At 43.0% G+C, this 19,417-nt stretch overlaps 1 protein-coding gene across 1 annotated transcript in view; it reads right to left on the minus strand.

Annotated features, from left to right (window-relative positions):
* ZBBX (zinc finger B-box domain containing) overlaps nt 1-19,417 on the minus strand; it is a 199,239-nt gene that overhangs the window by 151,401 nt on the left and 28,421 nt on the right. The window contains exons 2-3 of the mRNA XM_075861573.1: nt 5,844-5,951; nt 3,723-3,836 (exon numbers count right to left, since the gene is read on the minus strand). Of these exons, the coding sequence (XP_075717688.1) occupies nt 3,723-3,836; nt 5,844-5,908 (179 nt within the window). The 5' untranslated portion in view covers nt 5,909-5,951. The remainder of the gene's footprint in view (nt 1-3,722; nt 3,837-5,843; nt 5,952-19,417) is intronic.

Below are 19,417 nucleotides of genomic sequence, written 5' to 3' on the forward strand. Positions count from 1 at the left end.
CCGATTTTAAAACGGACAGGGAAAAAACAGATGCAAAACGGGTCAAAATCGGGTGTTGAGAACGGCAACACGGCCAGGAACGGAATCGGAAGAGATGCAAAACTGCCGGTAAAAACAGTCCAAAACGGACGTTTTTATCGGCCGATACTCGGACCCTGTCGTGTGAAAAAGGCCTAAGTCTCCCTGGAAACGCTTTGGTGAATACCATGGAGACCACATCTTGTTTGTGTTATGCCGATCGCAAATACTTTTATAGATACGTTAGGATGGGCGTAATGGTAGATGAAAAGCTTTCTCACCTGAGTATATCTTTATAGAATGTGGTCAAATTGATTTAAATATCATTAGATTTTCTTCGTTTTCTTACATAGTATGAAGGTGAGTGCGCAGGCGCATGATGTGACGTCTCCAGCGTTATAACGGAAGTTGTCAGGGGATTGGCGGATATCGGTGTGTGGGCAGACCCGCACGTACTGATTGACGGCAATGACGCGGGAGGTGTGACGCTGGGCAGATCCTTGATGCATGTTGCGCCATTGGACACCGCTTGTTTGATTAAGCATTTAAACCCTATATGAGACTAGCATATTCACTTCCCGATGTAGGTTGCGAAACACGTGTCAAGGTGTCTCCTCTGGTGTAACTTCCACCTGCCATCCTGTCAGCCTCAGGTAATTGAATTACTTTTTTTTTTTTGCATTTGGCTATATATATATATATTCTGTGGTAACCCTATCTGGGATCGGATTCTAGACATTAATCCCTTGGTGGCTTGATATTAACGTAATTAGGGCCATGGTGATCATTTTCATCAGAGGCTGTTTTTAAACTATATGTTTTTCATCCTTTTGTATATATTTGTAGGGGGGGGGGGGTATTTTGTCCAGATTTTGGACTAAAAGATAGTAAAAAAAAAACAAAAAACGTTATGGACTATTTGGTCTGCATAATTGTTCTGGCTTAGATATTTTTTGGGTATTATAAATGTAGGAAAATAATGATGTGAAGGGGAACTTGACAAGAACGCTGCAGTCTTATGAACCCACAGTGGAGTTTTTTTATGCGATTTTGCAAAATTCAAGGCAAAAACTTGACAAAACGGCAAAGCGATAATGCACCCTTAGGTACAATGCACACAATGCATACTATGTGCGGTTTTGGCACGCGAATTTGCGTAATACAGTACTAGCATAGTCAGTGAGATACCAGGAATGCTCATGTACACGCTGCAGTATATTTACGGCAATTGACCTGCGATGCGTATTTTTAAATCTGCAGCATGTAAATTTATCTTGCGTTTCCGCTTGCGAATTGCATCTGCCTAGTGTTGTCAAAAATCGCACCAAAACCCGCAACATGAAAACACGCCGAAAAACGCACCATTATTTTTACCTGCGAATTTCCTACATATTGCTGCGGTTTTGGAGTGTATTTTCCACAGCAAAATACGCAACGTGTGCATGTAGCCTTGGGCCACTTTCACACGGCAGTATTTTGGTCAGTATTTTGTTCAGTATTTGTAAGACAGAACTAGGTGTGGGTCTAAAACATGAAAGAGTTGCAAATCTTTACATTATACTTTTTCCGTCTATTATCCACTCCTGGTTTTGGCGGACATATATTAATGCAAAAAACTGACCAGAATGCTGCCATGTGAAAGTGGCCTTAGGCTCAATGGTTTTGTTTTTTCTCTACATTTTCAGGCAATTGCTTATTTTAATATCAAGATCTGTTTTTGTTTGTATGTTTTTGTAAGATTTGAGCCAAGATTTTTTTCTCGGCAGTATAGAGTACAATGCATAGTGCCCAGAGGAGCAATGTTGTATAAAATAGCAATAAAAATACAAGCTGCTTGATGATATAAACTCCCAAAAAAACACGCAGAAGGGAGGCAGATAGAGTAATCTAATACGTTCAGGAAAAGATTTTGCTCGGATCTAACTAGTAATATGTATAAAGCATTCCTTTTTTGGGGAGTTTGGCACATTTTCTGAATAGAAACCATTGAATTACTAAAAAAAAGTATGTGCCGCAATCTTCTCTAGATGTGACGGTATTTTCGGCATCGTTCATTCTGAATGAATAAAGTCTAGGTGTGTGGTCAGGCTGAACGCAGAAAATGCAATGTTTCTCAAAGGAGACTTGAAACGACAAGCAGGTTGCATTACTTAACATAGAAGTTGATTTCATCATAGGCAAGAAATACGATAACTTTATGAAAAGTCATCCAAGTGTGAGCACAGATCAGAATGTGGCCTACCTCTCAGGTGGAGTCAAGTGTTTTATATTCAGTGGAAGATTGGGATTCTCTGAGATACAATAAAGGTTTATAAAATATGAAAGAAAACTAACATTGCTTATGATTGTTCGAAGTATGATAGCCGAAGTTTGTAAATTTGTTTTTTAACTTACAATTATTTGCATTTTTCTATTGTCGGCGTCCATTTTTGCAAAAGCAACGGAGAACTAGCTGTCACTTCTCAGAACAGTTTAATAACAAAGTGACAGTTTATCATAAGCTGCTTTTAAAGATGATCTGTCACCAGATTTCACAATACAAAGTGTATACATTAAAAAGATCTCTTATACCGGATGAAGCTGCCGGATATTAAAACAAGCATTTTTATGAGACCAAATATATGCATGATGTATTCTCATTCTCCTCCCAGCTAAAGCTGACAAGCTCCAATCTGTGTCGCTCCTTTACTGCAAAGCTGCGGTCTCCCTGGCTCTGCAGTAAAAGAAAGCAGCAGATGGAGTTAGAAGCTGTAATTCCACACTAAAACTGCTGCTGGAAGATAAGCTCTCTCACTGCAGAGACAGGGAAACTGCAGCTTGTACTGAGCATGTGTGACAGCCAGGCAGACTGTTAGATTTCAGCTTGGTGAAGGGGTGGAGGGCACTGATAGGAGCATATCAGCTGTAGATGGGTGGATATTGTGCATACATCAAGTAAAAACTTGATCTCATGCATATGCTAGGACTCTGCTTGCTGCCAGAATGGAAACATTCACTTTTTACTTATGTCACAGATGCATGGCCCGTTACAACAGAGAGCTCGGATACACTTAAAAACGTTGTATGGCCTTTTAAAAATGAATGCAACCTGTCGGGAATAAGACAAGACAAAAATTAGCAATACATCTTTTATTCTTCCACAGCCATCTCTCCTGGGCGCTCACTCATCCATGACTAGTAGATGTCAAAGAGCCTTGATGGATCCTATTTAAGGACGTGGCCATGTGACATGACAGATTGTCACAGAGGCTGAGGGAGTGCCCGGGAGTGATGGAGGTCAGCTATGAGAAAAACAGAAAGACTTCCGAAGGTATATATATATATTTTTTTTTTATATAGGAATTTTAACAGGTGGCATCCATTTTAAACGGCTCAACAACCTCTTTCATGCTCTGTGCACCTGTGGAAGCAGGACAAGCTCCCAACCTTTGAATAAAGACAAGAATGTTAAATTTCACGGGCAGAAGGCAGAGATCTTGAAAATGCTGAGTCATTCATACACAACTTCTTTTGATTTTATTTTTTAAATTAAGAAATGGTGACTACCAAATGGATATTATTGGGTGGTACCTTTTCCAATTATATAACGATCAGAAAAAACTTTTTATAAACCATAATACCAGTAAAAGCACCCCAGGAAATGGCTTTTCAAGCATTACTTTAGACGCATGTAAACCTGAAGATGTAGGGTAATATGCACGTACTCTCTTTCTTCTTTCTCTCTACTCATACTTTGACGCAACTGGTTCAGTTTCTGTTCCATTTCCTGATTATGCCTCTCAAGTTGCATTGTTTCCATACGGAGCGCTCTCATATTCCTAAACAAACATTAAGACAAAAGGATTTGAGAGGACTGTCAAAGCTCAAAATGCACATTGCAGATAATGTCCATGAGAATACAGCCTGCAAGTCTTATTCCAATAAAATGTATGCCATACGAATGTTTAAGAGATTCCATTCAGACAAACTCAAATTCTGCATTACCTTGAGTATCCTTAACGTGCATTTTCACTTTTTGCTAGTCCCTCAACCCCGAAAACGTTACTTACCTGGGATGTGAATATCTCACTGGTTCTACTAGCCGGTTTCCTCTGTTAATGACATCCTCAAAAATTTTCCGAGCGGGGTCATCTGTATAAAGAAATACTTGCCAGAGGAAGTATTTGTTATACACAGGCTGAGAATGTCACTTTGTGCCGGCACTGAAGGTGTCTATAGAACTGGATGAAGCAGGCCAAGAAGTCAGATTTTGGAAGTGGGGCATTGGCCTTTGTGCAGATCTTCCATTTAAAATTGAAATCCAATGAAAATGATGCTCTGACATGTAGTATATAGATGAGGATCACATTAGCAAAGTCTCTCACCTTGGACCACTAAGGATTTCCAGAATGAATGGGCTCTATAAAGGCGATTATACCCCTTTGGCACAGCTCATAGATTTCTGTTACTGGGAATCTGAAACCACGTTCTAAACAAAGGTTGAAAAAAGGCATCCATTCAAGTCAACGTCAGTTTGCCTAGATAATTCAATCATATTTTCAGTAACAGATGTGTGAGGAGTGCCAAAGGGATTTGATCAATCTATAAAACCTCTCTCACATGTTTCTATGATTTCAGAAGATCATTTGACGGCATTTCTCCATTACGTAAACCCTGTTGTACAAAGCTTAATTTAGTAAGTCGGTTGCTGATATATTTCAATATCCATGTCGGAAAAAAGTTGAGTGAACAAAAACAAAAGAGCAGCAAACATTGAAGCGCTTTCCTGCTGCCTTTTCAGGTAGTATGGTAGGTTGTCCACAGTCTGCAACATTATTAGAGAAGACCTGTTACCTGCCCAAAAAACTGCAGCCGTCATCTCAGTTAGACTGCCGGCTCCTCACAGATTCTGGCATTTTTTCTTCTTGCCTTCACCATTCCTGAGATATTGGTGCATTAGTTTTGGCGTAAGATATTCAAATTAGGCCTTTGACTGTCAAGTGAGTGGTTAACACTGCTCACTTGCTGAGGTGGAGTGAACCTTGGCGCTCTGATGCCATCCAATCAGAGCAGAGAGTGTCAGAGCGGCTCATGCACCCCCTGCTGCCCGAGCTGATGATTGTAAGTCACTGTGATGCTGTCCACTGGACATTGTCAAAGCAACAAAGTTCACTCCCTCTTGCAAAGTGAATGGTATTAACAGGTCATATGATAGTCAAGGGCCTTATTTTTGCATATCGGGTGACAAAACTAATGGCACCTATATCTTCAAAAAAGGTGGGGGCTAGAAGGAAAAAAAAAAAGTGCACAAATCTGTGAGGTGCAGGCAACTAACTAGGAGGTCAGCTGCAGCTTTTTAGGCAGGTCCTATTTTTAGGAATAAGAATATTCTACTTTGAATGCACAGAACTCTGGTTGTGTATGGTTCTGTTCACACTTTAGTTTCATTCCGTTTTTTTCCACCTGGTTTCTATTGCTCTAAGAATAGGAGTATAATGCTACTGTATTCCATTAAGCAACAAATAATGGAAACCGGACACACCCATTGTACATCAATAGGTTCCATTATGAAAAGAGTTTCGAACCCACCATATCTCATGTAAAAACAGAAGCCATGGCGCTAGTGTGGACAGAGCCTTACAATTTTGCAGTACTGGCTAAGTATTATTTTCTAGAAATAAAATCTTTTTACAGACATTCCCTGTTGAAACATCCTGCATACTAGAATTTCTCTTAGAATACCCGATAATCTTTCTCATGCTTCAATATTTAATAGAACAGACCGACCTCCTCATTTCACTAAAATCCACGAATAGTTGGCAAAATATGGGAGGTATTGTACTCACTTGGCTTTTAATCTGACAGAGTTCCCACTCTTTGCAGGAGGAACTATAACAAAATCCCTGCTCATGCTCGCTGCAGACGTCGCTTCTTTCAGAGCCTAAAAAGGGAATCTGACAAAAGAGATAGAAGAATAATTGTAACTCTGTAGGTTACTTATACAAAAACACTATTCAAATATATTCTCATATGTGATATGTGGTTAGATATGACACACGAGTAACTGGTAAGATCTAAGATGATGCGGCTTCTCTATGTATCAATCACATTGACATCCTGAAGGCGGCAGTTTGTATACTTGGATTCCATACTAGAGACAATGTAAAAAGGTTACCTGCATGAAGTATTCATAGATGTATACAAAGATCACACAGCTTCATACAAGGAGAGGAAAAATATTGCATCAACATCTACTGATGGCATCGGAGTTCTACATCAATTGCTATTTCTGACTGCCTACAACCATTCTATTGGAGTTTATGTAGGTTTTCTTTCATCCAGTTCTCATTGTATGGCACATCTAAAAATGGTAAGTCTAGACCAGGCAAAACCAGAGTTGCTCCAAACAGGAGCTGCATGTTAGACCAATCAACATCTGAGAATCATGAAGAATGTTAATCAGTAAAAATACCGAAAAATAAATCACATTTTCCATTGAATAATTTTTTTTTATCTCCATGAGGGAAATTTATGACATATCTATAGGATATGTCATAAATGTCAGATAGATGCGGATCCCACCTCTGAGACCCGCACCTATTTCTAGAACGGGGCTCCCTAAACCATGTTTTAGTTTTTGAGTTCACACTGACTCGCGACCAATTCCTGATTACATGGTCGGGAGTTACTGAAGCAGCGTAACTCGCTGAGCCGCGCTGTTTCCGTAACTCCCATAGTAGTGAATGGCAGTCACGGAAGCAGCGTAGCATGCGAGCTACGCGGTTTCCATGACTACCATTCAATTCTATGGGGCTTATGGAAACAGCGTGGCTCAGCGAGTTAGACTTTTCTCCTTCATGGTCAGAAATCAGCCAGAAAACACAAAGAGGTTGAACGGGGATTAGGGGGCCCAGTTCTAGAGATAGGTCCGGGTCCCAGAGGTGGGATCCTCATCTATGTGACATTTAGGACATATCCCGTGGATATGTCATAAATGTCCCTCGTGGGAAAACCCCACATTAAAATTAAGGTTTGGAAAGATTTTTCTTTGGTAAATCTGCAGATAAATAGCAGTAAAAGCAATTTTCTACTAGTATCTGAATAACTAACTTTAGCAGTAGGATCATTTACAACAGTCTCGGTCTGCGGCAATGGCACACAAGGTACAGGCTGCTGTAAAGCAGTCCTTAGTCTGGCTGATTAGGGCTTTGGTCAGGGGGTCTGAAAAAGTTAATTGGTCTGATCTGGGGTGTGAATTAATTTAGCAGTCTGTTTTGAGGGTCTGAATTAATTAAAGGGTCTGGTCTGGGGTAGGGATGTCACGATACCAGAATTTGGACTTCGATACCGATACCTTGTGAAGTATTGCGATTTTGATACCAAAACGATACTTTGCCAGCAGTAATAAAAAGTTCTTCCATTTTCTGATGTGAGGCGCGAGGTGTGATGATGAATTTTGAATGTGCCTCACATTAAGGGGGGATTCACACGAGCGTGTATTCGGTCCGTGCGGGCCGCGTGGTTTTCACGCGGCACGCATGGACCAATACAAGTCTATGGGGCAGTACAGACAGTCCGTGCTTTTTGCGCAGCGTTTGTCTGCTGCGCAAAAAGCGCGACAGGTTCAATAACTCTGCGTATTTCGCGCATCACGCACCCATTGAAGTCAATGGGTGCGTGAAAATCACGCGCACCACACGGAAGCACTTCCGTGGGACGAGCGTGATTCGCGCAACAGCAGTGAAAAGGATGAATGAAAACCGAAAAGCACCACGTGCTTTTCTGTTTCCGAACATCCAAATGGAGTGTCTTTGCGATGAGCGAAGCCGGACAAGCGTACCGAACTTCACCGGGTTCGGCCAAACTCGTTTTGGCCGATCCCGGCAAAAAAATTATCGGTACGCGACGTCAGGAGATAGTCACTGTCCATGGTGCTGAAAGAGTTAAACTGTTTCAGCACCATGGACAGTGACTTGCGATCCCAAAATACATTAACCTGTAAAAAAAACCGAAGTTCTAACTTACCGATTACTCCTGTCTCCTTCCTGCAGTCCGACCTCCCGGGATGACACTTCAGTTCAAGTGACAGCTCCAGCCAATCACAGGCCAAGCACAGGCTGCAGCCAATCACAGGCTGCAGCGGTCACTTGGACTGCTGCGTCATCCAGGGAGGTGGGGCCCGATGTCAAGAGAGGCGCGTCACCAAGGACGCGTCACCAAGGACGCGTCACCAAGGCAACGGCCGGGAAGTTCTCGGTAAGTAGGAACTTTATCTTTTTTTTTTACAGGTTTTTCGCTGTTGTGTTCGGCATTCACTGTCGAGGGTGCTGAAAGATTTAGCTCTTTCAGCACCTTGGACAGTGACGGGCGTTGACAAGCCTCATCTCTATGATGCCGGCTGCGCGAAAATCACGCAGCCGCGCATCAGACACGCATGACACACGCAGCTGTCAAATGGTTTTTGCGCTCGCAAAACGCTGCGTTGTTTGCGCGCGCAAAAACGCAACGTTCGTGTGAATCTGCCCTAATAGTAATTAACCCCATCAGGTTTCTTGGTAATAATGGGTTAAAGTGTAAGGTACATGACGGGGTTAATTACTATTAATGTGAGGCACATGGAGGTTAAATTCATCACACCTCGTGCCTTAAATTAATAAGTGAAAAAAAAAAGTTTTTGTTTTATTTTTTTACAGCATACACATCATAAATGATGCAAAAAAATTGTGGTGCAGGTTATTACGGCCGCGCCAATACCGTATATGTATATTTTATGTATTGAGACTTATTTTAATGTTTATTGTAAAAAAAAAAGTGTATGTTTTTTTTTTACATTTAATATTACTTTATGTTTTCACTTTATTTTTAAACTTTAATGAACTAGCATATATCTATATGCCAGTACATTAGCCTGTGTACGGATAGTGCACAGGCCGTTGTTCGGACATACCCAAGGAGATATGGTAAGACAGCCCTGGGGTCCTTGAATTGACCCTGGGCTGTCTGCCCATATATGTTATGTCCATCAATCGTGTCACAGGGATTCCTGTGATGCGATCCAATCCCCCCTTCTCATTTTCCCCTGAATGCTGCAGTCAGCTTTGATCGCAGCATTCAGGGGAAAAGCGGCGGAGATGAGAGGTCTCTGATCTCCGCCGTTATAGAGCGGGGCTGCGGCTGTGTAAGACAGCCATTGCCCCGCTCCTGACATTAGGTGCGCGCGCGGTCAGCATTAGGTGATGCGGCCAGTGCTGCACTAATGAGCGGCGATTCAGGCACTGAAGACAGAACATGGGTGTGTTTTGTAGTGCGCCCGCCATGTTCGGTTTTCAGTCCCGCCGCTCAGTGCAGATCCGGCCGCATCGCACCATCCTGACGGCGCGCACTTGTCAGGACTCAGGAGCGGGGTAATGGCTGTATTACACAGCCGCAGCCCCGCTCTCATACATTCATGTGTTACTATACTTAGCTGTGCGGCCGCACACCTTAGTATCGAAATACATGAAATAGCGGTATCGAACCTTTTGGGGATGCACAGTATCGAAGTTTCGATGCATCGTGCATCCCTAGTCTGGGGTCTATGCAGTTACAGACTACAAGAGCCAGAAGCAGCAGTCAGCATTGTACAGTGTGCTCTGCACAAGCAGCAGCTTCAGTGCAATGATCCAGCCATAACCAACCGCTTAATATTTTGTAGTTCCCCCTTGTCCCAAACAGCTGTGACCCATCGAGGCATGGACTCCACAAGACCTCTGAAGGTGCCCTGGGGTATCAGGCACCAAAACGTTAGCAGCAGATTGTTTAAGTCCTGTAAGTTGTGAGTTGGATGCTCCATGAATTGGACTTGTTTTTCCAGCACATCCCACAGATGCACGGTTGGATTGACAATCAGAGAATTTTGAGTCAATTCAGCACCTTGAACGCTGTCATGTTCCTCAAACCCTACCTGAACATATTTTTTTATTGTGGCAGGGCACATTATCCTACGGAAAGAGGACACTGCCATTAGGGAATAACATTGCCATGAGGAGTTGTACATGGTCTTGGACTGCAACAATATTTAGGTACAATGCTTTCAGCCTTCAATGTATTCTGCCCCTTGGTGTTTTTTCAATTTTTTTGCTTTCGAGTCTTTAATTTAAATTCATTTAGTGGGGGGGGGGGGGTGATTTCAATGGGGCTGTTCACACACGCAGGAGTTTTCACGCAGTGAGAGTCCGTTGCGTGAAACTCACTGAATGTCCTATATTGGTGCGTTTTCACGCACAGCACGCGGATGCACATCTGTGTGTTGTGCGTGATTAGCACATCAATTCCATTCGAATAAAAAAAAGATGTGCTTTGCGAGTGTGTGAAAAACACATGCCACTCGCAAAGCACAGATGCAATAACGCAACACACATGGACGAGATTTACGCACGTTTTAACGCGCGTATATCGGTCACGCTCGTATGACTGTAGCCTAACTTGAAGTTATTGCTGCTCAGGCTGGTTCTACAAGGTTTTCATTCATGAGGTGTACTTAGTTTTTCCAACATTTTACTTTTCCATTTTGGCCCATTTTTGATAAATAAATAATGACAAAAACCTATTATTATTCTTAATTTGTTAATATCAGCAAAGCAAACATTGTCTGATGTTTATCATTGATCACTGTATAAACAGATAGGACTGCATTCAAAAACTGATTTTCTTTCTGTCATATTACAAGATGTATATTTTACTGAACCGAGACAGGCAAAATAAAATGGCAGTAAATCATTTATGCATAAGAATCCCACAGCTGCGGTGTCCTCACATGAAAGGTGCGCTGAAAATAGCTTGTATCATACTGTATAATAAACCCCCAAGCGCAGCTCTGCAGCATGATACTTGTCTTTAATGCTCTTCACTTCAAGTGTGTCTTTCCACAACATAAAAAGAAAAATAATGCAATACAATAGGACATAGCAGACATACGATCTAACCATCATAAGTAGCCTATACAACAAATACTCATTGCTTTCTAAGCACAAAATAAAGGGAAATCCTAGCTCTTCCGAAATACATAGAACATGCACTTTTATCAGTTCTTCTGAAGCAACAATTGTGCTGCATTATAATGGCATTGTGGCTGGAATATGTCTATGTGCATTACTGGGGTTGGCCCATTTATACGAGAACTAGTGTGGCTGGAATATTTGTATGGGCAATTCTCTAGCTGGCACACTTGTATGGGTATGTAATAGCATACAATGATTAGAACTATTTTATGGGCATTTCTGTTAAAGTTCTTCAAAAAGCACAACATTGGGCAACAACTGAAATCAATGTGGAGGTACTATGCCCTAACTTGTGGACAGCAAACACTGCTATTTGAATCAATTCGGGGACGTCATTTGTCCCATGGAGTTTAAATAAAAAGGCTGAGAGCACGGGGATCTCTTGAGGCTATAACCAGCAGGGCTGGCAGCGCTATTTTCTGATGCTCGGCGATGTCTCTCTGTTAAATTATTTCTCAGTCCTTTCTTTTAAGCGGTCTCTGCCGGGTCTCGAGATCAGCACCTTGTATTTGGGAGGCAGAAATACTTGCAGTGACAATTTTTCTTCCTGAATGCCCTAACATTATCATATAGAGATCTTCAATGCAAAAAAAAAAAAAGTTAAAAAAGTGGGCCTAATGGGACAAAAAAAAAAATGGCCAGGAATCCTCCGGTGACAGTTTGTCCCTATTCCTGGCTACAAGTACTTGATAAAGGGCCGTCTAGGTCCGAGACATTGCCTACACTTGGTTATATCACTGGAGCCATGATAAAAGCCTGCACAAGTTATTGCATTCATCCAGTTGTGTGATGTCCTATTTTCTACTTTCTTTTATAATCTGGGCCTGTGGCACTGGGAACCAATAGGACCTGCACCAACTACATAAAAGAGTGCTGCTTTATAATGTACTATCTACTAACACACAATAAATAGAGATATATTTGGTATCACCATAAGGGCTTATTCAGACGAACGTGATGTACGTCCGTGCAACGCACGTGATTTTCACGCGCCTCGCACGGACCTATATTAGTCTATGGGGCAGTGCAGACTGTCAGTGATTTTTGCGCAGCGTGAGTCCGCTGCGTAAAAATCACGACATGTCCATTCTTTGTGCATATTTCGCGCATCACGCACCCATTGAAGTCAATGGGTGCGTGAAAATCACGCGCACCACACGGAAGCACTTCCGTGGGACGCGCGTGATTCTCGCAACAGCAGTAAAACTAGGAATGTAAACAGAAAAGCACCACGTGCTTTTCTGTTTACAAACATCTGTTTACAAGACGTCATACAGCTACGTTGACTTGAAAATAAAAATGTTATGGCTGTTGGAATGTGGCAAGGGAAAAACAAAAAAAATATTCTGCCTATCTAAACTAATGTAGAACTTCTGACAGTAAGTGGGTTGAATTACACACTTTGTGGCATGCGGTTGCAGCTCTCCTGTTTTGTTTTTTTTAATTATGATTACTTGCATCCTTTGGTAAAAATGACCGGAAAATACATTTATGTAATTTTTTAAAAATAAAAAAAGCACACAAGAAGCAAATTCCACATGTGAATATACTTCGGGTTCAAGAAAGAATTCAGGTATAAAGATGCCCACTATGACTATCGCTTGAGCGCCCACATAAATCTGAAGCCGTCCCGGATAGCTAGGGTTGGGTTTGAAAGTTCGGACATCAGAGGTGCAGTAATTGTACAGACGCATGTAGAGTGTCCTGTGGGGTTTTACTGCAAATCGGTGCAGTCGTTAAATGATTGTTAAAGTTTGTGCTGTTTTAGCCACATCACGCCTGAACCTCTGTCGCACAGGGGTTGCTACGTGTGTCTATACCCCTAGATCGGGACATTTAGGCCGCAAGTCTACAAAATTCAAGTATTAAATTTCTGACAATAACTATGCCTTAAAAACACGTTCTGCACATCCATATGGAGTTGTAAACCACAGGATAAACATCCCTGCTATAAACTATACGCATATGTTTACTATTAATTCCAAGAAGTGAAACATTAATTCCGCTTCCTTCTGTGGTGTGATAAATGCGGTTATCACAGAGAAAGTGGTTGTGTGGAAACATAGAATTATGTTATAGATTAAATGTTTATTTCGACTGGATTTACGAGATGATCATGATTTCAGTTTGCCGATAATCGTTGCCAACCAAATAAACTGTGATCATGTGTGTAAAGGGAATCACATTGTATGCAGCGGTCCCCAAACCTTTTTGCACCAATGACCAATTTCATGAAAGACAATTTTTGAACGGACTCATGCGGGGTTGGGGTGGGGGAGGGAATCTCGTGCATTACAAAACACCCTGCAGACTGCAATTAAATGGAAATAAAATAAAATAAAATAAATAAAATAAAAACCAAAACGTTTTTAGGGTCAGTTCACACATTGCATGAATACTGAGGATTTTCCGCAACGGAATTCGTTGCGGAAAACCCGTAGCATAAGGGCTTGTCCACACGTAGCGGAACTGCTGCATATTTTCCATCCGCAATTCGGACTGAAAATACGCAGCAGAATACAGTAGCAGCAGGAATGTAGGTGATATTTAACAAATCTCATCCACACGCTGTGTAAAATTTCCAAGCAGAGATTCATCTGTGGTGTGTATTTTTCGTACTGCAGCATGTCCATTCCTGCTGCGGAAAGTGGACTGAATTGCTGCATTTTTCAGAGGAAATGTCACCATCTCCCAGCATTGAGAAAAACACAGCAAAATCCGCAGCATTTTCTGCAGTAAAAAACGCAGGAAATGGTGCGTTTTTTTTCTGCAGCGGAAAGTCTGCTAGTTTTAATGGAAATTCTGCAGAAATTTTCTACAGCAATTCCGTTATGTGTGGACAAGCACTTATACAGTAGTAGCAAAGTGGAGGAGATAGGACAAACCACAAGATGCGTAAATAGTGAGCGGAAAAAACGCTCAGAAATTGACATGCGGTGCAGCTTTATTCCATAGCATGTCAATTGTATTTGCAAAAACACTGCTTATTTGTTGCAGATTTTCCCCCACTGAATTGAATGGGAGGTAAAACCTGCAACAAATAGCAGTTGTTGCGTTTATTGTGGCAGAATCGCAGCGATTCCACCGCACAGAATGCATCTCAGAAAAAAAATAATCTTATACTTGCCCAGAAGTCTGTGTTTCTTCCTCCAGAACAGCCTCCTGGGATGATGTTTCATCCCAAGTGACCGTTGCAGCCAATCATAGGATGCAGCGGTGGTCCCATGGTATAAAACGTCATCCGAGGAGGCCGGCTTGGATGACGTCAGCGTGGACGTTTCATCCTATGTGACCGCCGCTGCAGCCAATCACAGGCTGCAGTGGTCTCCTGGGATGGACAGCAGACTGGCTAAATGGTGCAGTTTTCTGCAGCGGACATTCTGGGCGAAAAACTGCACCACAGTTTCGTGCAGTTTTTTGCCTGGAATTCCCAGAGGCCACCTGGGCGGATATGCAGTGCAACTTTATGCAGCGTATCCGCCCTTGGTCCGGTACCAAATGGTCCGCGGCCCGGTGATTGAGGACCACTGGTATAGAGGACACCTTGTGTGTAAATACTCAAAATACACAACAATGATGTCACTTTAACAGTAGATGTGGGGTGGTTGAAGGAGTTTCCCATGAGGACGACATTTTTGTTAGGGGTTCCTCTGGGATAAACAGATTGTAAATAACTGCTATGTACAATCATGGGCACAGTAAAATCTTCCAGCTCAAACCAATAGCACTTCCTAAGAGCAGAGCCAGGCAAGCTGCAAAACAATATCTATGAGAGGGAAACGGAAAAGGCCAGCAAATCTTCTTTATTAAAAGTACTAAAAGCAGCTGGAGAGCTAACACGTTTCAGACTTCTGCAAGTCCTTAGTAGCTGCAATTAAGGATTTATATCATTCTGAAACGTGTTCGCATTCTAGCATGTTGGTTTAATGCATTTGTTGAAGATTTTTTTATTATATCGCGAGAAGTGCTGTCTTTTTTCATCTTCACCCTTTGTTTGTAATCAATACTCAGATGGCAAGTTACATCTTTGCAGAATTGTAGCATAGAACCATATAATCACAGCCTGGGATTTTAGGAATAGACGTTTAATAACTGGATTGTGCAGTCTATTTTTTTCCATGTAGATCGTAATTTATGGCGGATAAGCAAAACTCTTCAGCTTTTTTTTTTTTTTTTTTTTTAAACTAGTCCCCTCAATACATAGAGCCCCTGTACACCAAAAACGACTGGAAAGAATCCTTGAAATTGAGACTTGGTTCACAGTGAACCCCCCCCCCCCAGAGCACCCCCGCTTAAAAAAGACACGATTTTTTATAGGACAAATTTACATACAGTGGTGCTCTTTAAGAAGTCATTCTGACCTGTGACTAATCTTTTTGAACAGTTCTTTTGCAAGGACCTTGTGCGTCAGGACACTCTGCGCCACTTACTTAACTCTTCTCCTGGGGGGTGAGAAGGAAAAGGGGAGCCACGCCTGGGACTGAGAAGGAAAAGGGGAGCCACGCCTGGGACTGAGAAGGAAAAGGGGAGCCACGCCTGGGACTGAGAAGGAAAAGGGGAGCCACGCCTGGGACTGAGAAGGAAAAGGGGAGCCACGCCTGGGACTGAGAAGGAAAAGGGGAGCCACGCCTGGGACTGAGAAGGAAAAGGGGAGCCACGCCTGGGACTGAGAAGGAAAAGGGGAGCCACGCCTGGGACTGAGAAGGAAAAGGGGAGCCACGCCTGGGACTGAGAAGGAGAGCAGAGCCCCGCCTGGGACTGAGAAGGAGAGCAGAGCCCCGCCTGGGATTGAGAAGGAGAGCAGAGCCCCGCCTGGGACTGAGAAGGAGAGCAGAGCCCCGCCTGGGACTGAGAAGGAGAGCAGAGCCCCGCCTGGGACTGAGAAGGAGAGCAGAGCCCCGCCTGGGACTGAGAAGGAGAGCAGAGCCCCGCCTGGGACTGAGAAGGAGAGCAGAGCCCCGCCTGGGACTGAGAAGGAGAGCAGAGCCCCGCCTGGGACTGAGAAGGAGAGCAGAGCCCCGCCTGGGACTGAGAAGGAGAGCAGAGCCCCGCCTGGGACTGAGAAGGAGAGCAGAGCCCCGCATGGGACTGAGAAGGAGAGCAGAGCCCCGCCTGGGACTGAGAAGGAGAGCAGAGCCCCGCCTGGGACTGAGAAGGAGAGCAGAGCCCCGCCTGGGACTGAGAAGGAGAGCAGAGCCCCGCCTGGGACTGAGAAGGAGAGCAGAGCCCCGCCTGGGACTGAGAAGGAGAGCAGAGCCCCGCCTGGGACTGAGAAGGAGAGCAGAGCCCCGCCTGGGACTGAGAAGGAGAGCAGAGCCCCGCCTGGGACTGAGAAGGAGAGCAGAGCCCCGCCTGGGACTGAGAAGGAGAGCAGAGCCCCGCCTGGGACTGAGAAGGAGAGCAGAGCCACGCCTGGGACTGAGAAGGAGAGCAGAGCCACGCCTGGGACTGAGAAGGAGAGCAGAGCCACGCCTGGGACTGAGAAGGAGAGCAGAGCCACGCCTGGGACTGAGAAGGAGAGCAGAGCCACGCCGGCCACTGAGAAGGAGAGCAGAGCCACGCCAGCCACTGAGAAGGAGAGCAGAGCCACGCCGGCCACTGAGAAGGAGAGCAGAGCCACGCCGGCCACTGAGAAGGAGAGCAGAGCCACGCCGGCCACTGAGAAGGAGAGCAGAGCCACGCCGGCCACTGAGAAGGAGAGCAGAGCCATGCCGGCCACTGAGAAGGATATTGTACAGTACTATACTATCCAGCAGAGTTCTTAAACCTGCGCTCTTCAGCGGTTATAAACTTAAATTCCCATCACACTCTATATATCTCTGGAAGGATAAGCTTTGAAGAAGGTAGAAAACCACTGCAGAATTATGCTTTAATATTGAATTATATATACAAATTGTATCATTGATGACATGAGTTTGTGTTATATCATTGTATGTGTTTATTTATGTACTGCATTTAACACTTTAACCAGCATTCTGTATACTTCTTTCTTTGAGGGGACCACCCAATGAAAGACCATTTTTTGGTGCAATTTTGGGTGGTCACAGTAGCAAATAAAAATTAAGTTGTACAAAATAGAATCAAAATGCCAAAGTATTTGTTGCTAAAGGAAGTATACATAATTCATGAATGTCAAATGTAATCAATTTTTAAAGATCTTGGCACCAACCCCATTTCTGAAGGTCACTAGTCTTGAAGAGTTGCATAAAATTCAGAATTTGTATCAAGATGACTAGGTCTTAAAATCATATATTGGAAATGAACAAAGAATTTATGTCTAAGTAAGCACAAAGTCAAATTGAGTTAGCTTCAGTCAGATCGCTTTGATTGTACGGAGATATGGCAGATCATGTATCTCCTAAGTTTAACCTGTTCACTTCTTGCCTTATACCGGAGTTAGGGTTATGTCTCTCACTAAATACAATGACTGAATCTAAGCTCAGACTCTAGTATAATCATTTCTATGTGGGCAACCTTTAAGCTTTGTAGGTAACAAACTTTTTTTTACATTATATGTTATGCCAAAACAGGTCTACGGATCAATTTCAAAGAATGGAGATAATGGCAATTGTTTTTCCTGCTCAATGCTTAACCCCTTAATGACCGCCGATACACCTTTTCACGGCGGTCACTAGTGGGCTTTATTCTAGAGCGCCGCCTTTTCACGGTGGTGCTTTAGAACGGGATCGCACTGCAAGCCAATATCTCCATACCAGACTTGGAGACTGCATTAGGGGACCGTCTGATAGGAGGAGGTGATCGCTGTGAACACCCTATCACAGCGATCACCACATGCTAAATGTAAACAGCGGGCTCTCTCCTCTGCTCTCTGCCTCTCCTCTCAGTTGTGGTTTTGTGAGAGGAGAGACAGGGAGACCTGTGGAGAGAATAGTTACAAAGTGTAAAACACATAAAATACATTACATTGTAATAACTCCCCCCCCCCCTTAATTAGGCTTTTATTAGTTAGTGTTGCTTTCTAAATTTCCATTTTTCCAGTAAATCTCAAAACAAAAAAAACAAAAAAACTCAATAAAAGAAAAACTAAAAAAATGTTTAAAAAAAAAAACCTGTTATTAGGGTAAGTGGCACACAAACTTTACAGCGCAGAGCAAGCTTATGCTATTTTGTGCCCTGATTCAGGCAGTGACACAGGAACCGCTTCAGAAACGGAAATATCTTATGACACTACCAGTACTGCTTCTGACGCTTCCGCAACAACTCCCCCTATGGAACATGCTGCTGTTGCCGAAGCCACAGGCGCAAACGTGGGATCCTGCAGCAAACTTTATCCCAGAAAGGTGCCCCAATTTATGTCAACACCGGGCATAAACATCGACTCCACGAATTTTGCCCCACACAAATTTTTTTCATATTTTTTTTTTACAGATGAGCTTTTGCAATTTATTGTGGACCAGACGAACCTTTATGCGAGGCAGTTTTTGACGGAAAAGCCTGCATGTGGTTATGCAAGGGTCTGGGGTCTTAAAAGTTTAGGGCTCATTCTGAATATGGGCATTTTTTTAAAAAACATCCACCCGTTCTTACTGGGCAGCAAGTCCTATTCATGTAACCCCAGTTTTTATTTCAATAATGATGTCCTGGAGAAGGTACGAGGCATTAATCCATTTTCTGCATTTTAGCAACTATTTAGAAAGCCTGCCAAGAAGTGATCCCGGGCACGATCGCCTTCACAAACTGAGGCCTTTTATTACTTTGCTAAAAGATTAATTTCTAAAATCCTAAACTTCTAACATGAACTTAAGTGTGGATGAATCCCTTGTAAATTTTAAGGGGCGATTGTGTTTTAGGCAGTACATACCATCAAAGAGCAAGATATGGCGTAAAGCTATACAAAATATCTGAGAGTAAGAGCGCTTACACATGCGGCTTCAATATATACGAGGGCAGAGACCGTGAAATAAATCCCCCAGGATGCTCACAAAACCTTGGTGACAGTGGAAAAATAGTCTATGATAAAATAAATTATGATATATTATGATAATATTATTATGATATAAGAAAAATAAGTCCGTTCCTTAACCCCTTAAGGACGCAGCCTAGTTTTGGCCTTAAAGAGGCTCTGTCACCAGATTTTGCAACCCCTATCTGCTATTGCAGCAGATAGGCGCTGCAATGTAGATTACAGTAACGTTTTTATTTTTAAAAAACGAGCATTTTTGGCCAAGTTATGACCATTTTTGTAGTTATGCAAATGAGGCTTGCAAAAGTCCAAGTGGGTGTGTTTAAAAGTAAAAGTCCAAGTAGGCGTGTATTATGTGCGTACACCGGGGAGTTTTTAATACTTTCACTAGCTGGGCGCTCTGAAGAGAAGTAACATCCTCTTCTCTTCAGAACGCCCAGCTTCTGACAGTGCAGAT

Source organism: Rhinoderma darwinii, chromosome 4, assembly GCF_050947455.1.
Source record: "Rhinoderma darwinii isolate aRhiDar2 chromosome 4, aRhiDar2.hap1, whole genome shotgun sequence".
Taxonomy (NCBI): domain Eukaryota; kingdom Metazoa; phylum Chordata; class Amphibia; order Anura; family Rhinodermatidae; genus Rhinoderma; species Rhinoderma darwinii.